General features: G+C 33.6%; 1 protein-coding gene across 2 annotated transcripts in view; it reads left to right on the top strand.

The window, feature by feature from the left end:
* RNaseZ (ribonuclease Z) overlaps positions 1-23,288 on the top strand; it is a 336,200-nt gene that overhangs the window by 128,381 nt on the left and 184,531 nt on the right. For both annotated transcript variants that reach the window (XM_090407253.1, XM_090407252.1), the window contains 3 exons: positions 4,602-4,660; positions 11,531-11,591; positions 22,630-22,681. In XM_090407253.1, coding sequence (XP_090263379.1) covers positions 4,602-4,660; positions 11,531-11,591; positions 22,630-22,681 — 172 coding nt within the window. The remainder of the gene's footprint in view (positions 1-4,601; positions 4,661-11,530; positions 11,592-22,629; positions 22,682-23,288) is intronic.

The raw sequence follows: 23,288 nt of genomic DNA, 5'->3' as shown, positions 1-23,288 counted from the left end.
AAATTAGGCAGGGCAATCAAGAATGTTACTGATAATACAGCACTTATTATTGTATGATGAGATTTGCAAACTTTCAACTTGTTCAATCATATTGAACAAACTGAAAGAGATGAACATGTGGCTGTTTTGCGCTCATATTTAATCATTTTTAATTAAATTTTTGTTATATTTTCAATTTTTTTTTAGTTATCTTGTCAAGGAAAGATCACGAACATATTGCACATATTCATTATTAAAGCACCAACTATAAAAATTACATATTCGATGATTTTTATGAGGAAGTGGGAAACTTCCTCACAAAAGATCCCCCCATTGCTTTTCAGTAATGAAATTTTATGAATCTGACAACTGGTGAGTCACTTTTAACAATTTATTCCTGGGGGTAGAGAGACATTAATGATCCAAGTCTTTTTTACCTGTCATTCTTCCAAGAAAAATATGAGGATTGGTCTTTTTTGTTTGATGCAGTTACAGCCTTGGAAGATCAGAATGCAAAATCTCTCAGTATTAGACCTTGTCCAATATATCAGTTGTAGACAAAAGATTTGCAATGTACACATGCTTCTGTGAATTTAAGACACTATTACTAATTTAGTCTAGATTGTACTGTACAGACTTACATAGTTTGTGTTACTTGTTTAATTTAGTATTTGTGAAGTGACTCTGAAGAAGCCAATAATAAAGACTAACGACTTCTTTTATCACTTTCACTTTATTCCTTTCTAAAGGAATGGAGAAATCCATTAACATTGAACTCTATTTACAAATTGATAAATGATCAACAGTATGAATTCCATCACTTCTAATTCTCAGTAGATATTATTGCTTATGATACAAGCACATGCACCTGGATAAATTCCACAGGAAGATATGGAGAACCTTGAGTGGTTTCTGTTAATACTTCCAATTTATTATTATGTGATTAGATTTGTCCAAAAAAGCTCTCCTACCTTATGTCTCTATAGCAACTGAGTTATTAGCTCTCTTCCTGGCTAGATATTTATCTTTCAGTTTTTGCAACAAATGCCAGGGTACTATACTTTAAGCTCTATTATTTCATTTGTTCTTTTCTTTCTATATATCACTGACCTCAATGCAACTGAAACTCAGTCTTGTCTGATTTCTCACCACAAATAATGCTTTTCTTTCCATCTTATATTTGGTAATACTCACATCCAAAATTCCTTCTAATTTCTGCAAGTCCATGTGCACATGAAAACCATTTTCATGTACACGTGGGCAGATTTGTGTGATTTGTTTAGTGTCTACTGTCTAGACTGTAGACACTAAACAAATGCTCCTCTGCAACTTGCTATCTTCAGTGCCAATTCATCCACACAGTACAGGTAAAAGTAACTAATTATTAAGATGGAATGGTTTAGAGTAATATTGGAGTGGAAACATTAGATAAATTACTAAATAAAATAAATGACAAGTATCATTTATCATATAATTTGTTTTAACACGTTCGCTGCCAACTACGAGTAAATTCGTAGTTGGTATATGAGCCTCACAAGCCAACTACGAATATGCTCGTATGTCGACTCATACTGACCTTGAAGAAGTGAAAGTGCTTAGCATGCGGTAACGAACTGTGCCCGAGGAACCTGGCAGCGAACTATGAGCCTTACAAGCCAACTACAAATATACTCATATGTTGACTCCTACTGACCTTGAAGAAATGAGTGCTTAGTGTGCAGTAACAAACTATGCCCGAGGAGCGTGGCAGCAAACTATGAGCCTCACAAGCCAACTATGAATATACTCGTATAGCAACTCATACTGACCTTGAAGAAGTGAAAGTGCTTGGTGCGGTAACAAACTATGTGCAAAGAGCGTGGCAGTGAACGTGCATAGGCACTGTGGAACTGCAGCAACCCCAATTTTTCTCAATATATAAATATATTTGTTAATTTATTTATAATTGCTTGTAATATTTAATTGTATCATCAACAATCGTATACAATTCTCTTATTCTGTATAAAAAATAATAAAATCCATCTTGTAGCACTTAGGAGGGCAAAGGACGCTAGCAGCACTGTGTTTACCACAGTTTCATATTGCTACGCATGCAAGCATATGTACGTCATAGTGAGATGCAAGCTATTAGCGTAATGCAGCACTGTCCATTGCGCAGTTCCACTGTTGCTTATATGCAGTTTGTGCCAGTAGTAGAGTGTTCATAGTGCTTATCGTGTTTATGGAGTAAACACGATATATCCCATGATCAACAAAGAAAAACTTTAAACTGAACTTCGAGTATTCTACAATAGACCCGACATACAAGTAAATTAATTGACTTGTTAAAATTAATAACGAAAATAATTTTGATTGTGTTCTTCGTATATGCAGTTTGCGCCAGTAGTAGAGTGTTCGTAGTGCTTATCGTGTTTACTCCATAAACACGATATATCCCATGATCAACAAAGAAAAACTTTAAACTGAACTTCGAGTATTCTACAATAGACCCGACATACAAGTAAATTAATTGACTTGTTAAAATTAATAACAAAAATAATTTTGATTGTGTTCTTCGTATATGCAGTTTGCGCCAGTAGTAGAGTGTTCATAGTGCTTATCGTGTTTACTCCATAAACACGATATGTCCCATGATCAACAAAGAAAAACTTTAAACTGAACTTCGAGTATTCTACAGTAGACCCGACATACAAGTAAATTAATTGACTTGTTAAAATTAATAACGAAAATAATTTTGATTGTGTTCTTTGTGAAATTACTGTATTGATAAAAATTCTCTTGACAATTCCTATGACTACATCAGAACCTGAATGTTGTTTTTCAATATTAAAGAGAATAAAAACATTTCTGAGGAGCACTATGAATCAGGATAGGTTAAATGCACTTGCAATGATTTCAACAAAGAAAAAATTCTTCAACAGTCACACAAACATCAAGGAAAAAGTTATTGACTTTGTCGTTCGAAACAAAACAAGAAGAATGGATTTTATTTTTAAGTAATTTTGAATTATACCAAACTGTATAATTTTATCGATAATAAACAATATTTTTTCATGTTTAATTTTTTTTAAAATTTTTACCATAATTTTGATATTATATCCAAACACGTGTACACTGTACTTACAGTACAGTGTATGTATATTTCGAAAGTTGCAGCACCCCCACGATTTCAAGCCACGATCCTCCACTGCTTAATAGTATATTCAAAAATTATTGACTTTAAATTAGAAATTCTGAAGGTAAAAATTTTGTGCACAGTTGCTAGGTATAAGCATTCCTTTCACAGCACAGGTAAAAGTAACTAATTATTAAGATGGAATGAGTTAGAGTAATATTGGAGTGGAAACATTAGATAAATGACTAATAATGTGCATGCACAGCTTTGAGAAGGGACATTGCTTACATCTGGAGATGGGGAGGGGGGGAGATGTCTTTTTTTTTTTTTTTTTTTTTGAGCTAACTTTAACCACCACAAGTTTCCTCAGCATCACAAAAACTAGGTGTCTTTTTTCATCATTACTTTGAATGATTAACCTATACAAATAATAAATTTGTTCAGCTGTAGAATACTGCCATGAATACAGAACAGTTGAGTCAGTGACTCAACTTTCACCACTTCACTCTCTTTTTCATAGGTATTCCACTTTGCTGTATGCATTTTGTATTTCCATGGTTCCTGCTCATAACTAGCCACCATCTCTTTGTAACTTGGCTTTCTCTCACAGGTTAAATTTTTCATCTTCTCAGCATGTGAGGAGAGGAACACTTATAAAATTGATTGAAAGGTGAGTTAGTTAATCTCATATAAAGACAACAATGTCCATTCCCCACCACAAGAGGGATACAATGGCTGGATAATATAATATGACATAAAATGGGACATGAAATGCATTGCTCTTGGGCTTAATAACTAGGCCCCAGTAAAAGTATCTAATTACTAAGATGGAATAATATAATATTAAACAACTACCACAATCTCTTTCTTTATTTCTTTAGTTTTGTTTTCATTCTCTTCAACTGCCAACCTTCAGAATAGCAAACCTATCTAAAAAGTGTCATCTTCAGGTTTTTAGATTGATGTTAGTAAGTTTCTTCCTTGTGCCAATCCATGGTGCAGTTTCTCATGCTGAATGATGTTTCATTTATGCAATTACCATAAAAAAATACTCTTATTTTGCTAAGTATAGCAAAATATAGTACTTTATCAGCTGGATTACTTAAGTGGTTGGCATATCCACTCTCCAACAGGCTGTGGTTTCGAATCCCACTGTGGACATTGATGTAGAGAATTTCATCATACACTGTGTGATCGTTAACTTGCTTACTGGAGATGTGAAGTGGCTTGAAAAAATTCCATGTTTATGCTCTATAACAGGGTTTCCAGACTATATAAAAAAGAAATATAAAATTATTAAACAATATCTTAACCTATCCGTTGTACTGACTAAAGCCTTTCGTGGGTGAGAGTCACATTAAAAAAACTATAAAATATTTTATAGGCTAAATGTAAAATGTATCGTATGTACTCAGTTCCTTACTTAGTTGTTTTGTGCACTTATGAAAATAAATATGTAACATATAAAATGTATTCCATTCATGTAAATGTGTTATTTTTGTTGCAGTTACATAACAAACCAGGTCATTTAGTATTGGAAAAATGTGTAGAACTAGGAGTTCCTCCGTAAGTGTTTTGAATTAATCACTTATTACTATTTTAATGATTTTATATATACAGTAGATGCTGGTTAATTCATAGTTAATGGACTAAAAGTTATCAGCTTTCAATTAAAGTAATATAAATTTTATGAATGTTTAGAGAAAGTTGTTCAAGACCTATCTATTTTCCCCTCAATTCTGAATGGCTATATTGTTTTGAACAGCTTTTCTCTTAGTACCATGCTGTATACCTTTTCCAGATCTACAAAACTAAAATCCAGACCATTGCTACCTTCTTTTCTCAAGTATTTGCCATAAAATAAAATTTTATCCTACTACGGTTAGTGTGAACCTAGATTTCTCCTCTCTACTTCTCTTCCACAATTTATTATTATTATTATTATTATCTAAGACCTCCAGAGAATCAAGGCCTCATTGAGGGAAGCTATAAATCATCCAAACCAGCGCTTATACCTTCCCTTAAATTCATTCACACTACCCCTAAAGGCAAACTATTACCCCTTTTTTTGACTGTGAACAAACTTAACTTCCATGGATGCCCCTGCATTCTTTCACCACCTTCCATATAACAAAAAATTTCATCAGACACTATCCTGTAATACCCACTCAAAAGTGTATAGACTTCTATCGTATCACCTCTCTTCCTCTTGTTAACTAGAGTCTGTATTCTGCATACTCACAATCTGTCCTCATAATCTAAATCCCATAATCTGGATGTAATCTTTGTAACTCTTCTTTGCACCTTTTCCACAGCTCCTTTATACCCTTGGAATCCAAGAGACCAAATCTGTGCACAATAATCCATGTGTGGTCTTATCACAGCCTTATAAAGAGGTGAAATGACTTCCTTATCCTTACACGTCAAGGTTTGCTTCAACATCACAATTATTCTCCGAGTTGTATTTGCAACCCTGCCAATATAATATGCTGCTGGTAATCTGATCACTGCAAAGTGCATAATTTTGCACTTACTAACATTAAACTGATAGCCATTTTCATTTGCCCACATTTCCAGCCTATTCAAATCATTTTGTAATTGCTGAATATCAGTAGCATCCCTGATTGCCCTGCCTACATCATCGGCATACAGTTGCACATCTGATGTTATATCCTGCCTGATGTCATTAATATATAGATTGAACAATAATGGCCCAAGGACTGAACCCTGAGATACACCCACTGTATACCACTATATCTGTCTGTCAACCATCTCCTGATCCAAGTCAATAGGTTATATTCCAATCCCATATTCTCCAGTTTATGTAACAGCCTTTCGTGTGGTATCCTATCAAATGCCTTAGAAAAATCCAACATTATCATAGTGTATCCATTCCCTTTATCCAACTCAGCCGTAACATTGTTACAAAATATGAGCAAATTTCTAAAACATGACCTTCCTTTAGTAAGCAAATGCTGCTCCTTGCAGAGTATAGCTTGCTTTTCTATCCATTTCTGTATGCGAGTTCTTACCAACTTCTCTAAAATCTTGACTACACCCCAGAGATAATGATAGGTCAGTAGTTAGACACATCAATTTTTGCACCACCCTTGTACAACGGAACTGTCATATATTTCTTCCATTCCTGAGCTGAGACTCAAGTTATATAAATATGTGAAATTCCTATCATGTGAAGCCTATCGTTAGAAGATTGTTTTCTTTTGACAGAACTTGTGAAGATAGGTTAATCACTACTTTAGAGTGATCTAGATATTTTTGTTGTTTTTCTTTTTCTTGCTGAAGTAAATTGAATTTCCTTATTAAATTATATTTTCTCTGTTCAGCAACCGATGTGGCGTTATTGTATGTAATGTTATCAATATTATTCCAGAGGTCTGACGATAGTGAAGTGGCTAATTCACTGTGTATAGCAAACGTCTGATGGCTTATCATCGCAAGTTCAGATCTAGTGATTGCAATTTGTTCTCTTGAAAGAGCTAGTTCTGTTCTACGGTAGATTCTTTTTGCTTTAGTGGAGGAGAATACATGTTTAATTCTAATGAACTTTGGAATAATCTCATTATCTCTACATTGGATCAGAAAGCTTAAATGGTTGATATAGTTCTGATGTTTAATACGTAATTTCTCTAGTTGTGTAACTTTAGACCATAGGCACTCACTGTGAGCTTCCATATGTATGCGAATGTTTCTGTGGGTCAGTAGTTCGAGAGATAGATTCTGGTATTGAGACCACATGTTTATTAAAGACGAACAGGATATACAAAAACCTGACAAGTTTCATAAGTCATATGACTTACATCATCAGAGGAATTGGCGTATAAAAAAAGTTAAACACAACCAACAAAGATTAAATTCATAGTCCATGTTTCCAACTGTAACATTGAAAAAATTGAAACATTCGTTACTGAATGTTTGTTGGAACATTGTTGGAAAATTAGCTTTCCTGGATATCCTCATAGAAAAAAATGAAGAAGAAAAAAGTTTAACATTTTCCGTTCACAGAAAACTGACAACTACAGGAAGATTTCTTAATGAGGCTTCACACCACTACCCCTCTCAAAAAATAGGCATAACAAAAATCTTGAGAGACAAACCATATAAGATATTCAGCACAGAAAAAAAGTGAAATATGGAATTATACTACTTAACACAGTACCATACACTTAATGGATTTGATCCAAAAACAATCAAGAAAATCCTTAACACAGCTCCCACAGCCATTGCAGAAAAACAAAATTTCAAGAATGCAATCTCACTACTATGCATCAAAAATGTCACAGACAGATTTAGCGAAATTGCTCTGCAAGTGCAACTTAAAAGTAGCTTTTCTCCCTTTAGAAAAAATATCAAGATTCTTACATCCACCGAAACCTTCGCACCATCCCATACAAAACCAGGGGATCTATCAAATCTATTGTTCTTGTGGCATTTGTTACATAGGCCAGACAGGAAGGTCAGGAAAAATCCGTATGGCAGAACATAACAAAGACATAGAAAAAAGAAGAGAACACAAATCAGACCTATCTTTCCACATAACTTCCACTGGCCATAAAGTACTTTGGGAAAAAACAGTCATATCATATATTGATAAAAACTGTTTCACAAGAAAATTCAAGGAAGCGGCAAAAATGCTTAGAATTCCTACACAGTGCAACAAAAAACCAAGGTTTGATATTACACCAAGTGTGGTCAGCATTCATAAAAAATCTAACTTCCTCATATCTCGGAGGACATAACACACATGAAACACAGAATGTGACAGCAAATAACATTGTTCCAACAAACATTCAGTAATGAATGTTTCAATTTTTTCAGTGTTACAGTTGGAAATATGTACTATGCATTTAATCTTTGTTAACTGTGTTTAACTTTTTTTTATATACCAATTCCCTTGATGATGTAAGTCATATGACTTACGAAACTTGTCGGGTTTTCACGTATCCTGTTCATATTTAATAAACATGTAGTCTCAATACCGGAATCTATCTCTCGAAGTTATGGTTTTTTTTTTTTTTTTTGCTTTACAGCCTTGACACGCCTTTTGAAGAACCATGGCTTAGTTGGAGATTAGTAGTTCAGTGTAGTGTGGGGAATGTATGTTTCCATGCCAGTAAGGATTATTACTTCAGTAATATATTCAGTGTATATGTTGTAGGATGCAAAACAGTAGTCCAACCATGAGAGTGAAGCATAGAAATCACAGAAGCCATCCCGGTTGATACTGTTATAATGCCAGACCATTGTTTGGGAGTGGCTATGTGAATGTTGTTCCATGGGGTAAGAGACAAGCACTAGATTGTGGTCTGAATTATCTAGGGGACCCACTACATTCGTATTGTACTTGGAAGGATCACTAGTGAGGAAGAGATCTAGGGTGGTCTGTTCAACTTGGAAGAGGAAAGCCAGTTGGTGTTCTAAACATTAAAATCTCCTAGGAGGATGACTTTGCTGTAAGGGAAGCAGGACTTAGAAAAGCTCGCTGTTTAAGGAAAGGAAGTTAAAGAACTCATAATAGTAGTTCGTGGTATTTGAGGGAGTAATAGAGACTGCAAATGAATTTGACTTGGTAGGACAACGAGATTTTCAACCAAAGAAGGTCAAAGTCAGGTAATTCTAAGTTTGGTACTCTCTGGCATGATATATCAGAGTGGATATATGCACAGACACTCCCCTCTTGAGTTGAAAGAAGTCAAAAATGAATGTGTAGTCAGGAAAGCTGAGATGGAGTAGTGTATGGGGAGTGGTGAAATTTGGGTTTCTGCCAGGAAGAGTAAATGAGTTTGGTGGACTGGAGATGTTAGTATACTCTATTAAATTTGAAGTTGAAGCCATAGATGTTGTTGAAGTGAATATGAAAGGCTCTGTAGGTCATGTATTTGACTGCATTCTTGTTTCAACAGTTGATTTCTGTACTAACTCACCATGTTTGTAGGCAATCTCCATTTTGGTGTTTTTCTTCTAGTTGTTTTCACAGTTGATGTCTTGTTCTCTCTTAGTGAAAGTTAGGTCATGCCAAGCTGACATGTGCAATTGGAGGCATGTGCCTTTGAACTTCTTGTTAATCACTGTTATTAGTTTTGATGTGCTTGTTAGTGTGTCATAAGTCACTTTCACAAGGCATATTCATTCCATTCTTTCTTTTATTCGTGTGTCTGAAACAATGGCACCTGACAATATTTGTGGGATCAAAGTTGTATTCTCCTTCTAACTTAGTGATATCATTCTTTAGTGATTTTCCAGTTTCCATTGGAAAGTTCAGAACGAATGCATTTGAATTTCTTGTTTTTGGCCTCAGTCAAGTTATTTACCATTGATGTGATGAGGTCATGGACTTTGTTGGCATTGTTGGAGGTGGGGGGGGGGGGATTCTGTTGTGACACTTATTGTTGAGCAGTGTGAGCTTGACTTCCAGTGTTCTGATTTTGGAGCAGAACATTTTGTCCATAATGTTAAGGCATTGTTTGAGGCTTTTGATGCATTTTCTAAAGTTTAAAAGCTGCTTTATAGAAAGGAGGCACAGCAAACAAAAGAAAGGCTGATTGAGATCAATAAGTAGTTTATGTGCCAATTTCTCTATTTATACATAGCAAACATACAGTCACTGGCAATAGAAACCACACATTAAACCTTTTTTCTTGCCTGTAATATCTAGTTTGCAACTGCAACACGTTGTATCATCATTGAGTTTGTCAGTGATTGACAGCACTACTCTGATGACACCCAAAGTGCTCTCCCATCTTTGACCTTTGTTGCCACCAATCTTTGCTTCACATGGTAGGCATAGTGAGTGCTTGCATGTGGCTGATATTTCAGTAAGCAAATAAACTGATGTGATGCACTCTACTTACCGGTTGTATAGAAGCATTTCACTCCTTAGTATTCACTGTTGTGATTTCCATTTATTTGGTATTTTGAAGGGAAAACACTTTTAATAACAAAATATGGGGACACAGGTTTAGACTAACTTATTCCCAGACATCACCTCATTATGAAACCTAATTAAGAAACTGAATGACATGTGCATGTCATTCAGTTTCTTAATTACACACTGTATAATAATAACATTTAGGCAAAAGTAGGTGATTTGAATGTCTTCAAGTTGCTCGAAGTGACAGTATACGGAATACAAAAATTATTTGTATTGCTCCATCACCCACCGTTTGTGTAAGAAACATCTTGAGTTACACCAAGAGTTAGTTCAAGGGTAACACTATCCAGTGCATCTAGGTACGATTATGTCTTCTCATCATGTGGTATGCACTGCAATCACAATTCAGGGCAATAATTTTGTTCACATGCTTTAAATTCATTACCACTAAGATCAAAAAATAAGCAGATGTAAGGCTGCCACTCTGAATGGCACATATGGAATTTAGCATTGCTTTTTCTTAACTGGTGTTGTTGCTTGCGCAAAGAGCAACTGCATGATTTTGATCGTTGTTTGAAAGTTCCAGGATTCGAACTTTTGAATGTGTGAAACAAGTATTGAATCAGATTTATTTATTTCGTATAGGGTTCCCCCTTTCCTTCCCCATTCCTTAGGATGGGTTGAGCTCTCCTAATGAGAGATTAAGTATGTATTTTATGACTGTAGATCTGTATGTGTGTGTTCACCGGGCCAGCCTGTTCTGGGGAAGAAAAACCCGAGTTTCCAGGTGAAAAAGCTCCCTACCTCCATATGAGACCTGCTAACTCACCTTTAGTCGAAAAAGACCAGATAAAAGTTCCTCACATCTTGGACAGGAGTCGAACCCAGGTTTTTCCGACCAAGGGGCTTCGTCCATACCGACTGAGCTACAGAGGCTCATTGAATTAGATCAGGAAGGTAGGTAGGTGAATTGCAATTTAGATGCAAATGAGAGATCAGGAATAGACCTAGGCTCCCTACATATTACAGGAGGTGTGCACTGTGATCACTGTTTATTATTGTAATGGCACAGAGAGAGCTTAGAGACCATGCAAGTAGTTGCGATTTGTTCACAAATTGAGCAAACTGACCATTGTAACCATCTAGCAATATCAGTGCCACTGAAAAAAATAAATATCTGTGGATTACATTTAAGCCACATGCAAAAGCTGCGAAAAAACTTAAGATGAAATGAAAATGTTGAAAGTTTTATTTGGAAATTTTTGACTCCTTATGCACTTGAAAATATGCTTTGTTTAATACTGCATTTTATTTTAGTTTCTATAGCTAGAATGAAAACTTCTTTCAGAGGAAGGATGGGTCACACACATGCCATCCCCCCCACAAAAAGGAGGTTTTCATTTCCTCACATGCATATATACTCATGCACACGTGTGTATTTATACATAAATTTAATTTTGTGTATATATTATTATTTGTGTATATATATATATATACACACACATATAATTTTTTTTTTTTTATATAATTAAAAAATTTTTTTTAAGGGGACCTTTGTTGGGAGTGTTAAAAAATGGAAAAGATATCACATTGACAGATGGAAAAGTGGTAAGAAAATTTAATTAAATAATTTAGAATTTATGAAAGTAAAATTTTTTAAGAAGTAATCTTTAATAAATTCAGATTTAATATTCATTCAATACTAGATTTATAATTGAAATTTTTTTTTCTAAACTACTTAAAAATTTAGAATCTGATCACATCCTTATAGTGTTCAGACTTCTTTAAAAAAACTTGTAATATAACAGTATTTTTCCTGCTTAAAACTTTATTTATTATCTGCAGAACACACAAAATTAGATATAATATTCTCTTAGTTGCTCTCATAATCTTTGCTGCTTTGACATAATCTAGACAGCCAGTAGATATTCAAATTGGATTTCATTTAGTTTGATTTTCAGTAATGTGCTTGCAAAACTGTTATTTGGATTTTTTTTTTTTTTTTTTTTCTATTTTATTCTTGCATTATACTCGGACATCTTTGTAATCTTTTATCAGAATTGCAGTTCTCAGAACCAACATGTATAGCTTTATATTTTTGCATTTTGCTAATATATAAATCACTCAGATTCAAATGATTTTGAAACAGATCTTAAATATGTTTTAATCCTCCTTAAAATCATTATCATTGTCTGTTTTTACTTTGTTGTCACAATTCCTGTTTCATTTATATTTGTTTGAAAATCTTTCTAACATCAAGTTTTGGAAACTGATTTATTCAAAACCACTGGAGAGATTATGCTTTCAATTTCACACTCAGTTCAAATTTTGCTTGAGATTGTATCACACTCTATCCCATCTGGTTACTTTATACCTAAAGATGTCAAAAACATTGCAAAGGTCTTCACATAAATTAATTTCTTCGCCTGTCTAATTATTATTATTATGAATGAATAATGATTCCTCCTTGAACACACTCGATTCACTGAAGATGCACTTGCAACAACATATTAAGAGTAGTCCATTCCATGCATTCACCACATGCTAGAACTTGGACCTTACCTATTTCCTAACAAGACCTTTAGTTAGCTTCCAGGGATGATCCTTAATTCTACCTCCTCACTTTTGTCTATACTATAAGATTCCTTTACCAATATTTCTATCATATCTCCTCTCCTCCATATATTCCTCAAATTTTGAAGACTACATTCCCTCAATCTTTCCTCATATGTGCAATTCTATTGGCCAATTGTCATCTATGTTACTTGCTGCTGGATCTTTTCAAATGTCTCTCCATTTCTTTGGAATACAGTTAATAGTCTCTATAATGTCTTTTGTCTGAAATGTATAACTTTACACTTGGAACATTGAACTGATATTCATTGTCATTTACATATATAACCAGTCTGTTCAAATTGGATTATGTACCAGCTACATTTCTTAACACTTTGACTAACTTAGTATAATCAGCAAAAAAACACTGAATATCATACACATTAAAAAACAATGGCCGAAATACAGAACCATATGGTACACCACTAGTCACCATCCTCCTCATGCACTCACCACCACCACCATTTATCACTTTCTGATACCTGTTGGTAAGTCACTCCCCAATTCAAGTCACGAGTTTTTGCAATTCCATCCATCCCTTTGAGTTTGCATAACATCCTCCAAATCTGGTCAAATATCTTGGCAAAATCCAAAAGTATCGTGATATATTCATTCCCCTTATCCAACTCTACTGTCACTCTATTATAGAACAAGAGCAGATTGAAAATTGAAAGATCAGGACGTACCTTTAATTAACAAAACTGTGCATAAATGTCCTCTGTAAAGAATCCTAGTGCTGTCTGCCTACTTTTGGATGCAATATAATGTCGTGTTAAGTACGCTAGATACTAATTGTACTATAATTTGCTGCATCAGTCTTAGCTCCACTCTTGTATAATAAAATTATTGTGCGCACATTCCATTCCACTCACTGGGAAATTTCCATGTGCTGAGACTGTTGGTGGAACAACTCTTTTACCTATTCTTTCCCACAATGTTTTCATAATAACTTTGATACTTCTAACTCATTTACCTTTGACCTTTCATCCAACTCCTTCCTCAGCATCCAGAAAAAACAGTAGTCTAATCATGGAGAGGAGGAGTAAAAGTCTCGGATATCCTCCTGCTTGGTGTTGTTTTGCCAAAGTATATAGTACCATGGTTGTGACAACTAAACAGGAGGCATTCCAGTAGAAATTATATTTATATGCGATTGTGATCTGAATTATCAAGAGGAGAAATCAATGGAATAGTATACCTTGATGAAGAACTAGTTAAGAGAAGATTTAGTGTGTTGGGTGTGTGGAGACTATTGCTGGGTGTTCTAGTTGGTAGATGAACAATTTGTTATGAGGTTGTTGATACTTCAGCTTCTATTCCAACTTGTGGAATTGGAAAAAAGTCACCAATGAAGGTTACTTCATGGTCAAGGTTCACAATTGGATTGCAGGGAATCTAATTTTAAGGACAAGAAGTCAAAGAGGTCAATGTGATTTTTAGAAATGCAGAAGAAAAAAATAAATGATCCATAATCGAGCAAGGTAACCTTCATCATCATCACCATCATCAAATTCCTGCCATTTGTACCCTCAAGGGGGTGTACAGGATATGATAGTACTACATGAAAAATTTACATCATTACTGACTTCCTATCTACAATTTTCCTCCAAATCAGTCTGTTACTTGTCAAGACTCCAACATTATCAGATCTTATATTTCTATCATCTAAGACACATTGTACCATATCAGTCCACCTATAATACAATCCCTTGATTAATGCGCCTTCGATTAGTGGGTCATTTTTTTTCTATACCCAAATTCAATTAGTGCGCCTGTATATATCTTAAAATTAAATGTTACAGATTTTAAAAATTTTCTATCTATACATTTTTTATGGCTAACTATTTTAAAAAAATCACTGACCAGGGTGAAATAATTTAGTTACCGATTTAAAACATTTTACAAAGATTTTGAATGGTACACTACACTATTTCCATGCTTCTACTAAGCATGTTCCAAATTTGCCACCAAAATTTATGTCATCTGCTAATTACATAGCATTTTTATGATCCTATCTCATGCCTCCTTTGCAATTGTTTTCCTTACTTTTTTTATTTTAAAGTATTTTCCCAACCTTTCATCATGAGTAAAAGAATTAGTATGCAAAAAAAGTGGAAGTGTGAAAAATATTCAAAAAGTAATCTCATTTGAAGAAAAACTTGAAATAATAAAGAAAAAATGAACAAGGCGAGTCCAGAGCAAAGATTGCACAAGAACACAAAAATGGATGAATCAACTATAAGTGCAATTTTAAGCAAAGCTGCTGAATACAAAGAGAAAGGTAAGGCTGCTTCAGGTTCATCATGCATGCACTCAAAATCAAAGTATTATGATTGAATTAGAGACTTCTTTCTTTCTATATGGATCAAAGATTGTAACCAAAAACGGATCCCGTTAAGCACTGACCTTATCAAATCAAAAAGTCATTAAATCTCTTTGCAACGGTGAAAGAATGGGCTATAAAGTCGCAAAGAGGAATGAAATTACTGCTAGTAATATGCGAGCCATTTGGAAGCACATTCTTCCCCATTGTGCAAATGATTTTAGTGGCTTTTCAAATGAATCTAAGTTAATTAAATCTCATTCTGAGAAATTGAGTGATTCCGACCTGCTTAATTTAGTTGCACAGCGGGAAGATCCTGAAGAATATGAAGAAAATTTAATCACTGACAAGCCCAAAGAGATTTCACAGAAACAATTTGAAAATATTTTTTGTACAATCGAGTTTTTAAGCAGCAATGCTTAGCAGACCTTGATGAAGAGAGAAGCAGTAAAATTTGTAGAAGTAGTAGAAGATCAATAGGCCCATGCCATCAGTTGTATGGGGGGGAAAAAAAGAAAGAAACAGAATGCCAGTCAAACTACATTAACTCAATTCTTTGTTAAGAAGTAGAATAATAAATTTATATTCTGAATATGTTTTATTGTCTTTTAGCTTCATGGTTTTCCTTTAACTAGGTTCTGAGATATACCCTAATTCTTTTGTAAAAAAATTAAGGCTCAAAAAAAGAAATTTGAGGAACGAATTATACTTTTTCCCATACGTTATTATATTCGATTAATGCGCCCATTTTAAAGAAAGCATTAGGCGCATTAATTGAGGGTTTGCTGTATCTTATGGTCTTCCTTTGGGTAGTTTTCCTGTCAACCTGGCATAGAACACTTGTTTTGCTAATCTTTCCTCGCCCATTCTGTTTAAGTGACCATATCATAAGTGACCTGAGATTAGCTCTACTAATGCATTCCTGGATGCTGACAATGTCAAATTCTTTCCTAATATCCTCCTTTTTAATATGATATTGCCATTGATGCCATCTGTTCATGCCTCTAATCTTTCTCAGGACCCTCATATCTGCCGTCTCTAGTCTTTGGTCAAGTGTTTTACTTCTGACCCAGCTCTCAGATCCATAAGTTAAAACTGGTTTGAACACTGTCTTGTATACAGCTAATTTAGTGTTCTGACTAATTTCTCTCTTATTCCATATGAATTTATTCAATTGACTTCCTACCATATCAGCATTGTTGATTCTGTTGTCTATTTCCATTATTATTAGCTTTGCTCTTTTCTCCAAATTTTCCCAAAATATTTTTGTATGTCTGACAATCATTTCCTACTCTGCTATTTAGATCCCCAACAAGGACCAACTTTTCCTTTTTCATTGTGTTAGTTGCTTTCTCTAAAGACTCAAAAAATTCCCCCACTTCCACCTTAGTAGAACCTTCTGTGGGACCATAGGCACAAATTGTCCAGTTCCCCATTCTGATATTTGCCCACATCTTGAGACTGCCTGCCATTCAAGAAGATTAGCCTTGTATTTAGTGTTGAATACTATGGCTACTCCTTCTTTTCCTTGATTGTCATTTCCTGAATATAGCATTTTGTATTTATTGCTCAGAAAGATCTCACCGGTTTTTGTCTTTTTTTTGTTTCAGTCACCCCTATTATGTCGATCTGGTACTTATCTAATTCCTTGGCTAGCTCCATTTCTTTGCCATTCAGGCTTCTTATGTTGATAGTACCAATCTTTAACTCTGGTGATGTTGAGTTGGAGTATGTTTTCAGATTTGTAGGTAACCTTAAGCCACAGAAACTCAAAAAGAGGATACTCAAGAATTGGCATCCTCTGGCAAAAAATATCAGATCACTCAAAAGTACATGTACAATTCTTGTGGTAGAATGAATCATACAAAACTTAGTTTGAACACTAAAGGTTGGTTGGGTTGTTATAGCAGTAATTTGGAGTCCGTTCAAAAACAAGTTCAGGTGTGGTTTGGCTGTAGGTGATACTACTTATTTACTTATCCTCTTTATGCCCCATGGATCATAAAGAGGATAAGTAAATGATAGGCTTTTTCCTTCTGGGATCCATGTCAAAACTACTCATGGAATCTCTCTCTCTTCCCTGTCTGTTGTCCAGACAGATGTCCAGTCTATTGCTATATGTGGCTTTTTATTTCACTGGTGATAATTTTTGCTCTACATTTCGGTAATTTATCATTTGTTATACGTTGGAGCCAAAATGTTGCAAATCCCTCCATGTTTTTATCAATCTGCATTTCTGATCTATATAATAATATGGCCTTATAGCTTTGCTGTTGAACTCTTTTTATTTTGGTTTTATTATAATATTTAAATGATTTCCACATATTATTCAATTTTCTGAAAGCAGGATTTGCAAATGCAAATTTGTGTTATCCTGTCAGTTCTGCCTTCAGTCAACATTTGCTCCCAAGTATATAAAATTCTGACTTCTGCTGCATGTTTGTAATTTTAATTTCTTTTCTTTCTGCATTTGCTTTCAATTTAAGAACTTTTGCTTTATTTTTATTTAAGCCCAACTGTTTTCAGCTGTTTTTATACAATCATTTCGATTTTGCTTGCATATCTTTGTGTTTTGATGATATTTGTATATTCTGCATAATGTAGATCTTCCATTTAATTCCTCTCTTTATACCAGTAACTCTTCTCATAATCCAATCAATAACTGTGATAAAAAAGTAGTCCAGGCATTAGTCAACCCTGTCTCACACTTGTAATTATATCAAACTGATGTCGTTTGCATGTTTCTTTGACATGCCAAAGCATGACAGTACTTTGGACTGTGATGCTTTGGAAAAATCTATAAAATTTAGTATAATGATGTGCTAAATTCTATGCTTCGTTTTCTGATATTCCTTAAGATAAAAATATGATGTATAGCATTCCTACATGTTCTAAAACCAACTTATTCATCATCATCAAATTTCTGTTATGTACCTTCAAGGGGTATACAGGATATTATGATAGTACCACATGAAAAACTTACATCATTACCAAGTTCCTTTCAACAATTTTCCCTCCAAATCAGTTATTTGTCAAGACTCCACCATTATGAGATCTAATATTTCTGTCTTCTAAGGCACTTTTTACTGTACCAATCTACCTATATCTTGGCCTTCCTCTGGATCTTTTTCCTGCCAACCTGACAGAGAACCCTTGTTTTGCAAATCTTTCCTCTCCCATTCTGTTTAAGTGACCATATCACCCAAGATTAGCTTTGCTAATACATTGCTGGATTTTAATAATGTCAAGTTCTTTACTAATATCCTTGTTTTTAATATGATATATTGCCTTTGAAGCCATCTGTTCACTGTCCAAATCTTTCTCAAGACTATCTGTGGTTTCTAGTCTTTGGTCAAGTGTTTTATTTCTTACCCACTCTCAAATCTATAAGTTAACATTGGTTTGAACTCTGCCTTATATACCAGCGTTTCCCAAACTGTGGGCTGCACCTCACCCCCCCCCTTGAGGGCAGTTAGTTTTGTTGGGAGGGGGGTGAAAACAAATTTAAAATGTTTTAAGACTAAGTGTGCCATGTCAAAGGTGTATTAAGATGCTAAAAATGTAATATTTGCATTTCATTTTTTGCAATATTCGCTATGTATGTTTTGTATTGAATATAAATACAATAAATATTATAATAATATATGTCTGTATTACGATTTTTTTTTTTTTTTTTTGATGGGGCCGTGAAATATTTTAATTTTTCCAAGGGGTCCTTTACATCCATAAGTTTGGGAAGCACTGTTATATACAACTAATTAAGTGTTTTGACTAATTTCACTCTTATTCAATATAAATTTATTCAGTTGACTTCCTACCATACCAGCTCTGTTGATTCTGTTGTCTATTTCCATTTACTGTCTTCACTAAAAATTGTGCCTAAGTAGCTGAAAGGTTTTACTTGTTCTATAGATTCTCCATTCATGTTGCAGTTGATATTTTCAATGTTTCTGCCTTTTCATTGTCTTTGTCTTGTTATTGCTGATTTGCATACCAAATTTATTACTGCAGTTATTCGATTTAGACTAGGATCTTGCAGGCTTGTGCTGGATTTATTTAAAAATTTAACATCATTTGCATAAAGTAAAGAGCTGAGATTAACATTTCCAATTTTTATAATTGGTTTAACACTGCTTTCCTTCATAATGTGATCCATATAGATCAGCGCTTCCCAAACTGTAAGCTGTGGCACACTTGGGGGCTGTGAAATAATGAAAACAAATTGAAAATGTTTTAAGAATAAATAGGTTTTTTATCTTAAAAGAAACATATTTAATTTTTATTATTTATTATTTCTTTTTTGTTATTTTTTATATTTTAATGGGAAAAAAATCACACATTGGTGCGGGTTCACAAATTTTGCTTCCTGCATATTTCGATGCTTAATGAATATTAGTAAATATATGCTTATTCATATAAGTTTCATTTCAAAGTAGAAATCTAAGAATTGCAGTTTCAAATATTTCAGCTGATATTGACTTTTTGTGTAGCAGTATTGAAACACAACTATCACATTAAATTGTTATTAAACTTCTTTTATGTTTTTAATTCTTTCTTTATTACTAATCGTTTTACGTTTCATGTGCTTGTACTGCAAATGTGCAATAACGAGATAATGTGCCATGTCAAATGTGTATGTAAGATGCTAAAAATCTAATATTTGCATTTGATTTACAAATATTCGCTGTGTATGTTTTGTATTGAATATAAATACAATAAATGTTATAATAATATATGTCTATATTACGATTTTTTTTCGAGGTGGGGCTGTGAAATATTTTAATTTTTCCAAAGGGGGCCATGACATCCAGAAGTTTGGAAAGCACTGATATAGATAATGAAAAACAGAGGGAGTATGCACATACTTGTCTGACACCAGATTTGATATCAAACCATTTCCTGTACCTCCTTCAATTCTAACTGCTGACTTACAACTCAAATAAAAACTAAGTATTGCTTGATATAATGCCCCATTGACACCATATAACTGTAGCATTTTGAATAGCTTTTCTCTTGGCACCTTGGCATATGATTTTTCCAGATCTACAAAACTTACATACAGATCTTTGTTATATTCCCATGCTTTCTCAACTATTTGTCATAAAGTGAAAATCTGATCCTGACAGCCTGTTTGGCCTGAATCCAGCTTGTTCTTCAAGTTTCCCTTCCACAATTCTTCTCAACCATTTCTCAAGTATACTTGCATAAATTTTACCAGGAACACTTAGTAGGGAAATACCTCTGTAATTCTCACATTCAGTTTCATTTCTCTTTTGTATATGGTACTATGAGAGCTCTACTCCAATCATCTGGAATTTGTCCCTCTGTCTAGGCATTCTGAACTATGCAGTGAAGCCACTGCAAGAATTTTATACCTCCATACTTAGTATATCTCTGGTTTTATATCATCTATCCCTGCTGCCTGTCTGCATTGCAGGGTGTTGGTGGCTTTTTTCTACTTCAAGTATGAATATGCATTGCTAATTGCATTCCTGTTGAATGTTTTTTACCGTGCTGTCACTGATTGTTTCATTTAACAGTTTTTTGAAGTAATTACTCCATATATCAAGGATATTTTTTTTCTCAGTTTTCATGTCACCTTTATTATATCAGATCCTGAGTATAGGGTTTGATATCCATCTACAGTTTTTACTCATTCAAACTGTCCATCATTCATAAAATATCTATTCTGTTCTGTCTCTTTTCCTTAATAACTTGTCTTTCCAGTTTGAAAGATAATCGTGACATTCCATGTTGTTGCAGGCAGTGTGTTTTAATATATTTTTGTAGGTGATATAATAATTGAAGTTGGGTTTATGCTATACATGTGAGTGAAGTGAATGAAATCTTTTTCTTTTTTGAAGATGTGCTTTTTATTATAACTGTAGCAACACTGTGTGTGTTGCTACAGTTGTATTGTAGCAACACACACAGTGTTGTATTGTATTGTATACAGTTGCTTATTGCCATGTTAGTGTTTCAGAAGTGAAGAGAGGGGAAAAAAACATTGGGAACACCCAGTGGGAGTGAATAGATTCTTAGTCATGTAGGCATATCTTAGCCCATACAGAGAACAGCTGGTCTCTGCCATGAATTGCTTAGATTAACATTCATTATATAATTCTCAAAATATCCTACCCTTAGTTGTCTGACAACTAAAACTTAATGAACTTAGAATAAATGAGCAGCTATCAAATGTGTATAAATATGCATGTAGAAACAGATAATAAAATAAGAAAATCTGAAACCTTTTAAATGAATTTACTCTATATGGAAAGAGTGGAATCTACTAAACACAAGGATACCAGTATTTAAACTAGTTTTAACATATGAGGATTCTTGGTTGACCATTTTAAACAGAATGGGAGATAAAAAGATTTTTAAAAAAATGTATTTCAAAGAGAAATGGTAGATTTAAAAGAAGGAAGTTTAAAAACTGATCAAATTAATAGCCTAACAAATATTTTTTTTATGTGACTCCTACTCGAAGGTTGTAAACCTTTCATGGATAGGATACAGATTTTTGTTCTACTACATAATTTTTTTGTAATTTTAGTTTTTTTCATAATCTAGAAATCCTTCTCTAGAGACAAGCATGTAAACTTTTTTCAAGTCACTTCGGACTTCCACTGAGTTGGGGGAGTGGTTTTACATCTAAGAACGAAATTCATTCTCCCATATTTGAAGCTAGTATTGAAATTGTAATTTTTATGGATCTCATAGTACTTTCGATACAAAATTAATAACAGAAAAAACTCACGTACAAAGATTATTTAATAGTATAATTTTTGCCTGTGTGTCAACAGGCATCTTCAGTACATTAAGCCCAAATTAAACAATAACTGACAATTCCAAAAAGCGCCACCTAAGTAGCTGGTGTAAGATAACTAAAAAGGTCAATAACCTTTCTAAAAATAAAAATAATAAATAAATAAAAAAAAATAATAATAATAAAAAAAATCAATACAATAAAAAGTTAGGAAAGATTAGCTGATTTGTAAAGTACTATCTCCCATAAAGGGGATAGACGTAAGCCGTCGGATCTGTTTAAGTTAGGAGAATGAAGTAGAGTTTCACATGTTTCTTTATAAAGGCGTTTCATGAGAAACTGACTTTTGTGAAGAACTCTTGTCTTTCTCCAATGAATCTGTGTCTAGTGAAGATGTAGAATATTCATTAGAATATTGTGAAGATGACAGAACTTATACTTATATTGAATATACTTATATTGAATACTTTAAACCTGAAAAGTCTGGACTTGCAGAGCATGCCATCTTCACTATTTTTTGTATTGATTTTTATTATTATTATTATTTTTTTATTTTTTTTTTTATTTTTTATTTTTAGGAAAGTTATTGACCTTTTTAGTTATCTTACACCAGCTACTTAGGTGGTGCTTTTTGGAATTGTCAGTTATTGTTTAATTTGAGCTTAATGTACTGAAGATGCCTGTGACACACAGGCGAAAATTATACTATTAAATAATCTTTGTACGTGAGTTTTTTCCGTTATTAATTTTGTATCGATATGTCTACTCACGGTATACCTCTTTTAAAACTCATAGTAAGTTGCATACCTCCCCCCCCCTCCTCTGTCCCATTAAGTCACATTTCAGAGGATCGTTCATACAATTATTATTACATAATTTTGTTATTATCTCTTTATAAACCATGCTTCTCATTCTATTCTCTTTCTTTGTTTGTAATGCAGGTAAAATCACAGGATGTTCTAACTCCAGAAGAACCTGGGCCTGTATTTATTGGTAAAAATAAATTTGAAAATGAAAATTATAGTAATCATATCCTAAAATGTAGTGACCAATTTAAATAAATTTTTCAAGAACTAATATAGGCTAACTCTTAGGTTAACCCACCCATAGACACATTACAGTGAATGATTTCAAATGTTCATATAGCTTCAAATATTTTTAGAGACCAGTAATGCAAAATACCTCAATATCAACACCTCTCAGGACACATTACTGATTGTAGAAAGCTTTTTTATTATTATTATTTTGTTTGGTTAGAAAGCATATTATACATAATAAGAAATTATATTCTTGTTTAATTTTTCACCCAAACATAAGCAAACAGTGTCTACAAGTTAAGTATCTTCATGACTAGTCTACTTGTATATAGAGGCTGTTGATTCCACATCAGTTGCCACAATATCTCTTAATGCAAATTTAATGCCAAGGTTTAAATCAATATAGAAATCACATATATCCTATATACAAACACTAAAATGATGTATCACCATATAATTAAATATCCTGACATGTAAACATCCAAGTAGGTCATGAGGATATATCACTTGCAAACTTTGTTTCATACACTCAGGTAAAGGATTAAAACAAGAATAAGTAAAAG

The sequence above is a fragment of the Typopeltis vanoorti genome, chromosome 17, assembly GCF_054136105.1.
Source record: "Typopeltis vanoorti isolate ZY-2024b chromosome 17, IOZ_Tvanoo_1.0, whole genome shotgun sequence".
Taxonomy (NCBI): Eukaryota; Metazoa; Arthropoda; class Arachnida; order Uropygi; family Thelyphonidae; genus Typopeltis; species Typopeltis vanoorti.
This window is presented reverse-complemented; position numbering and strand designations above follow the sequence as displayed.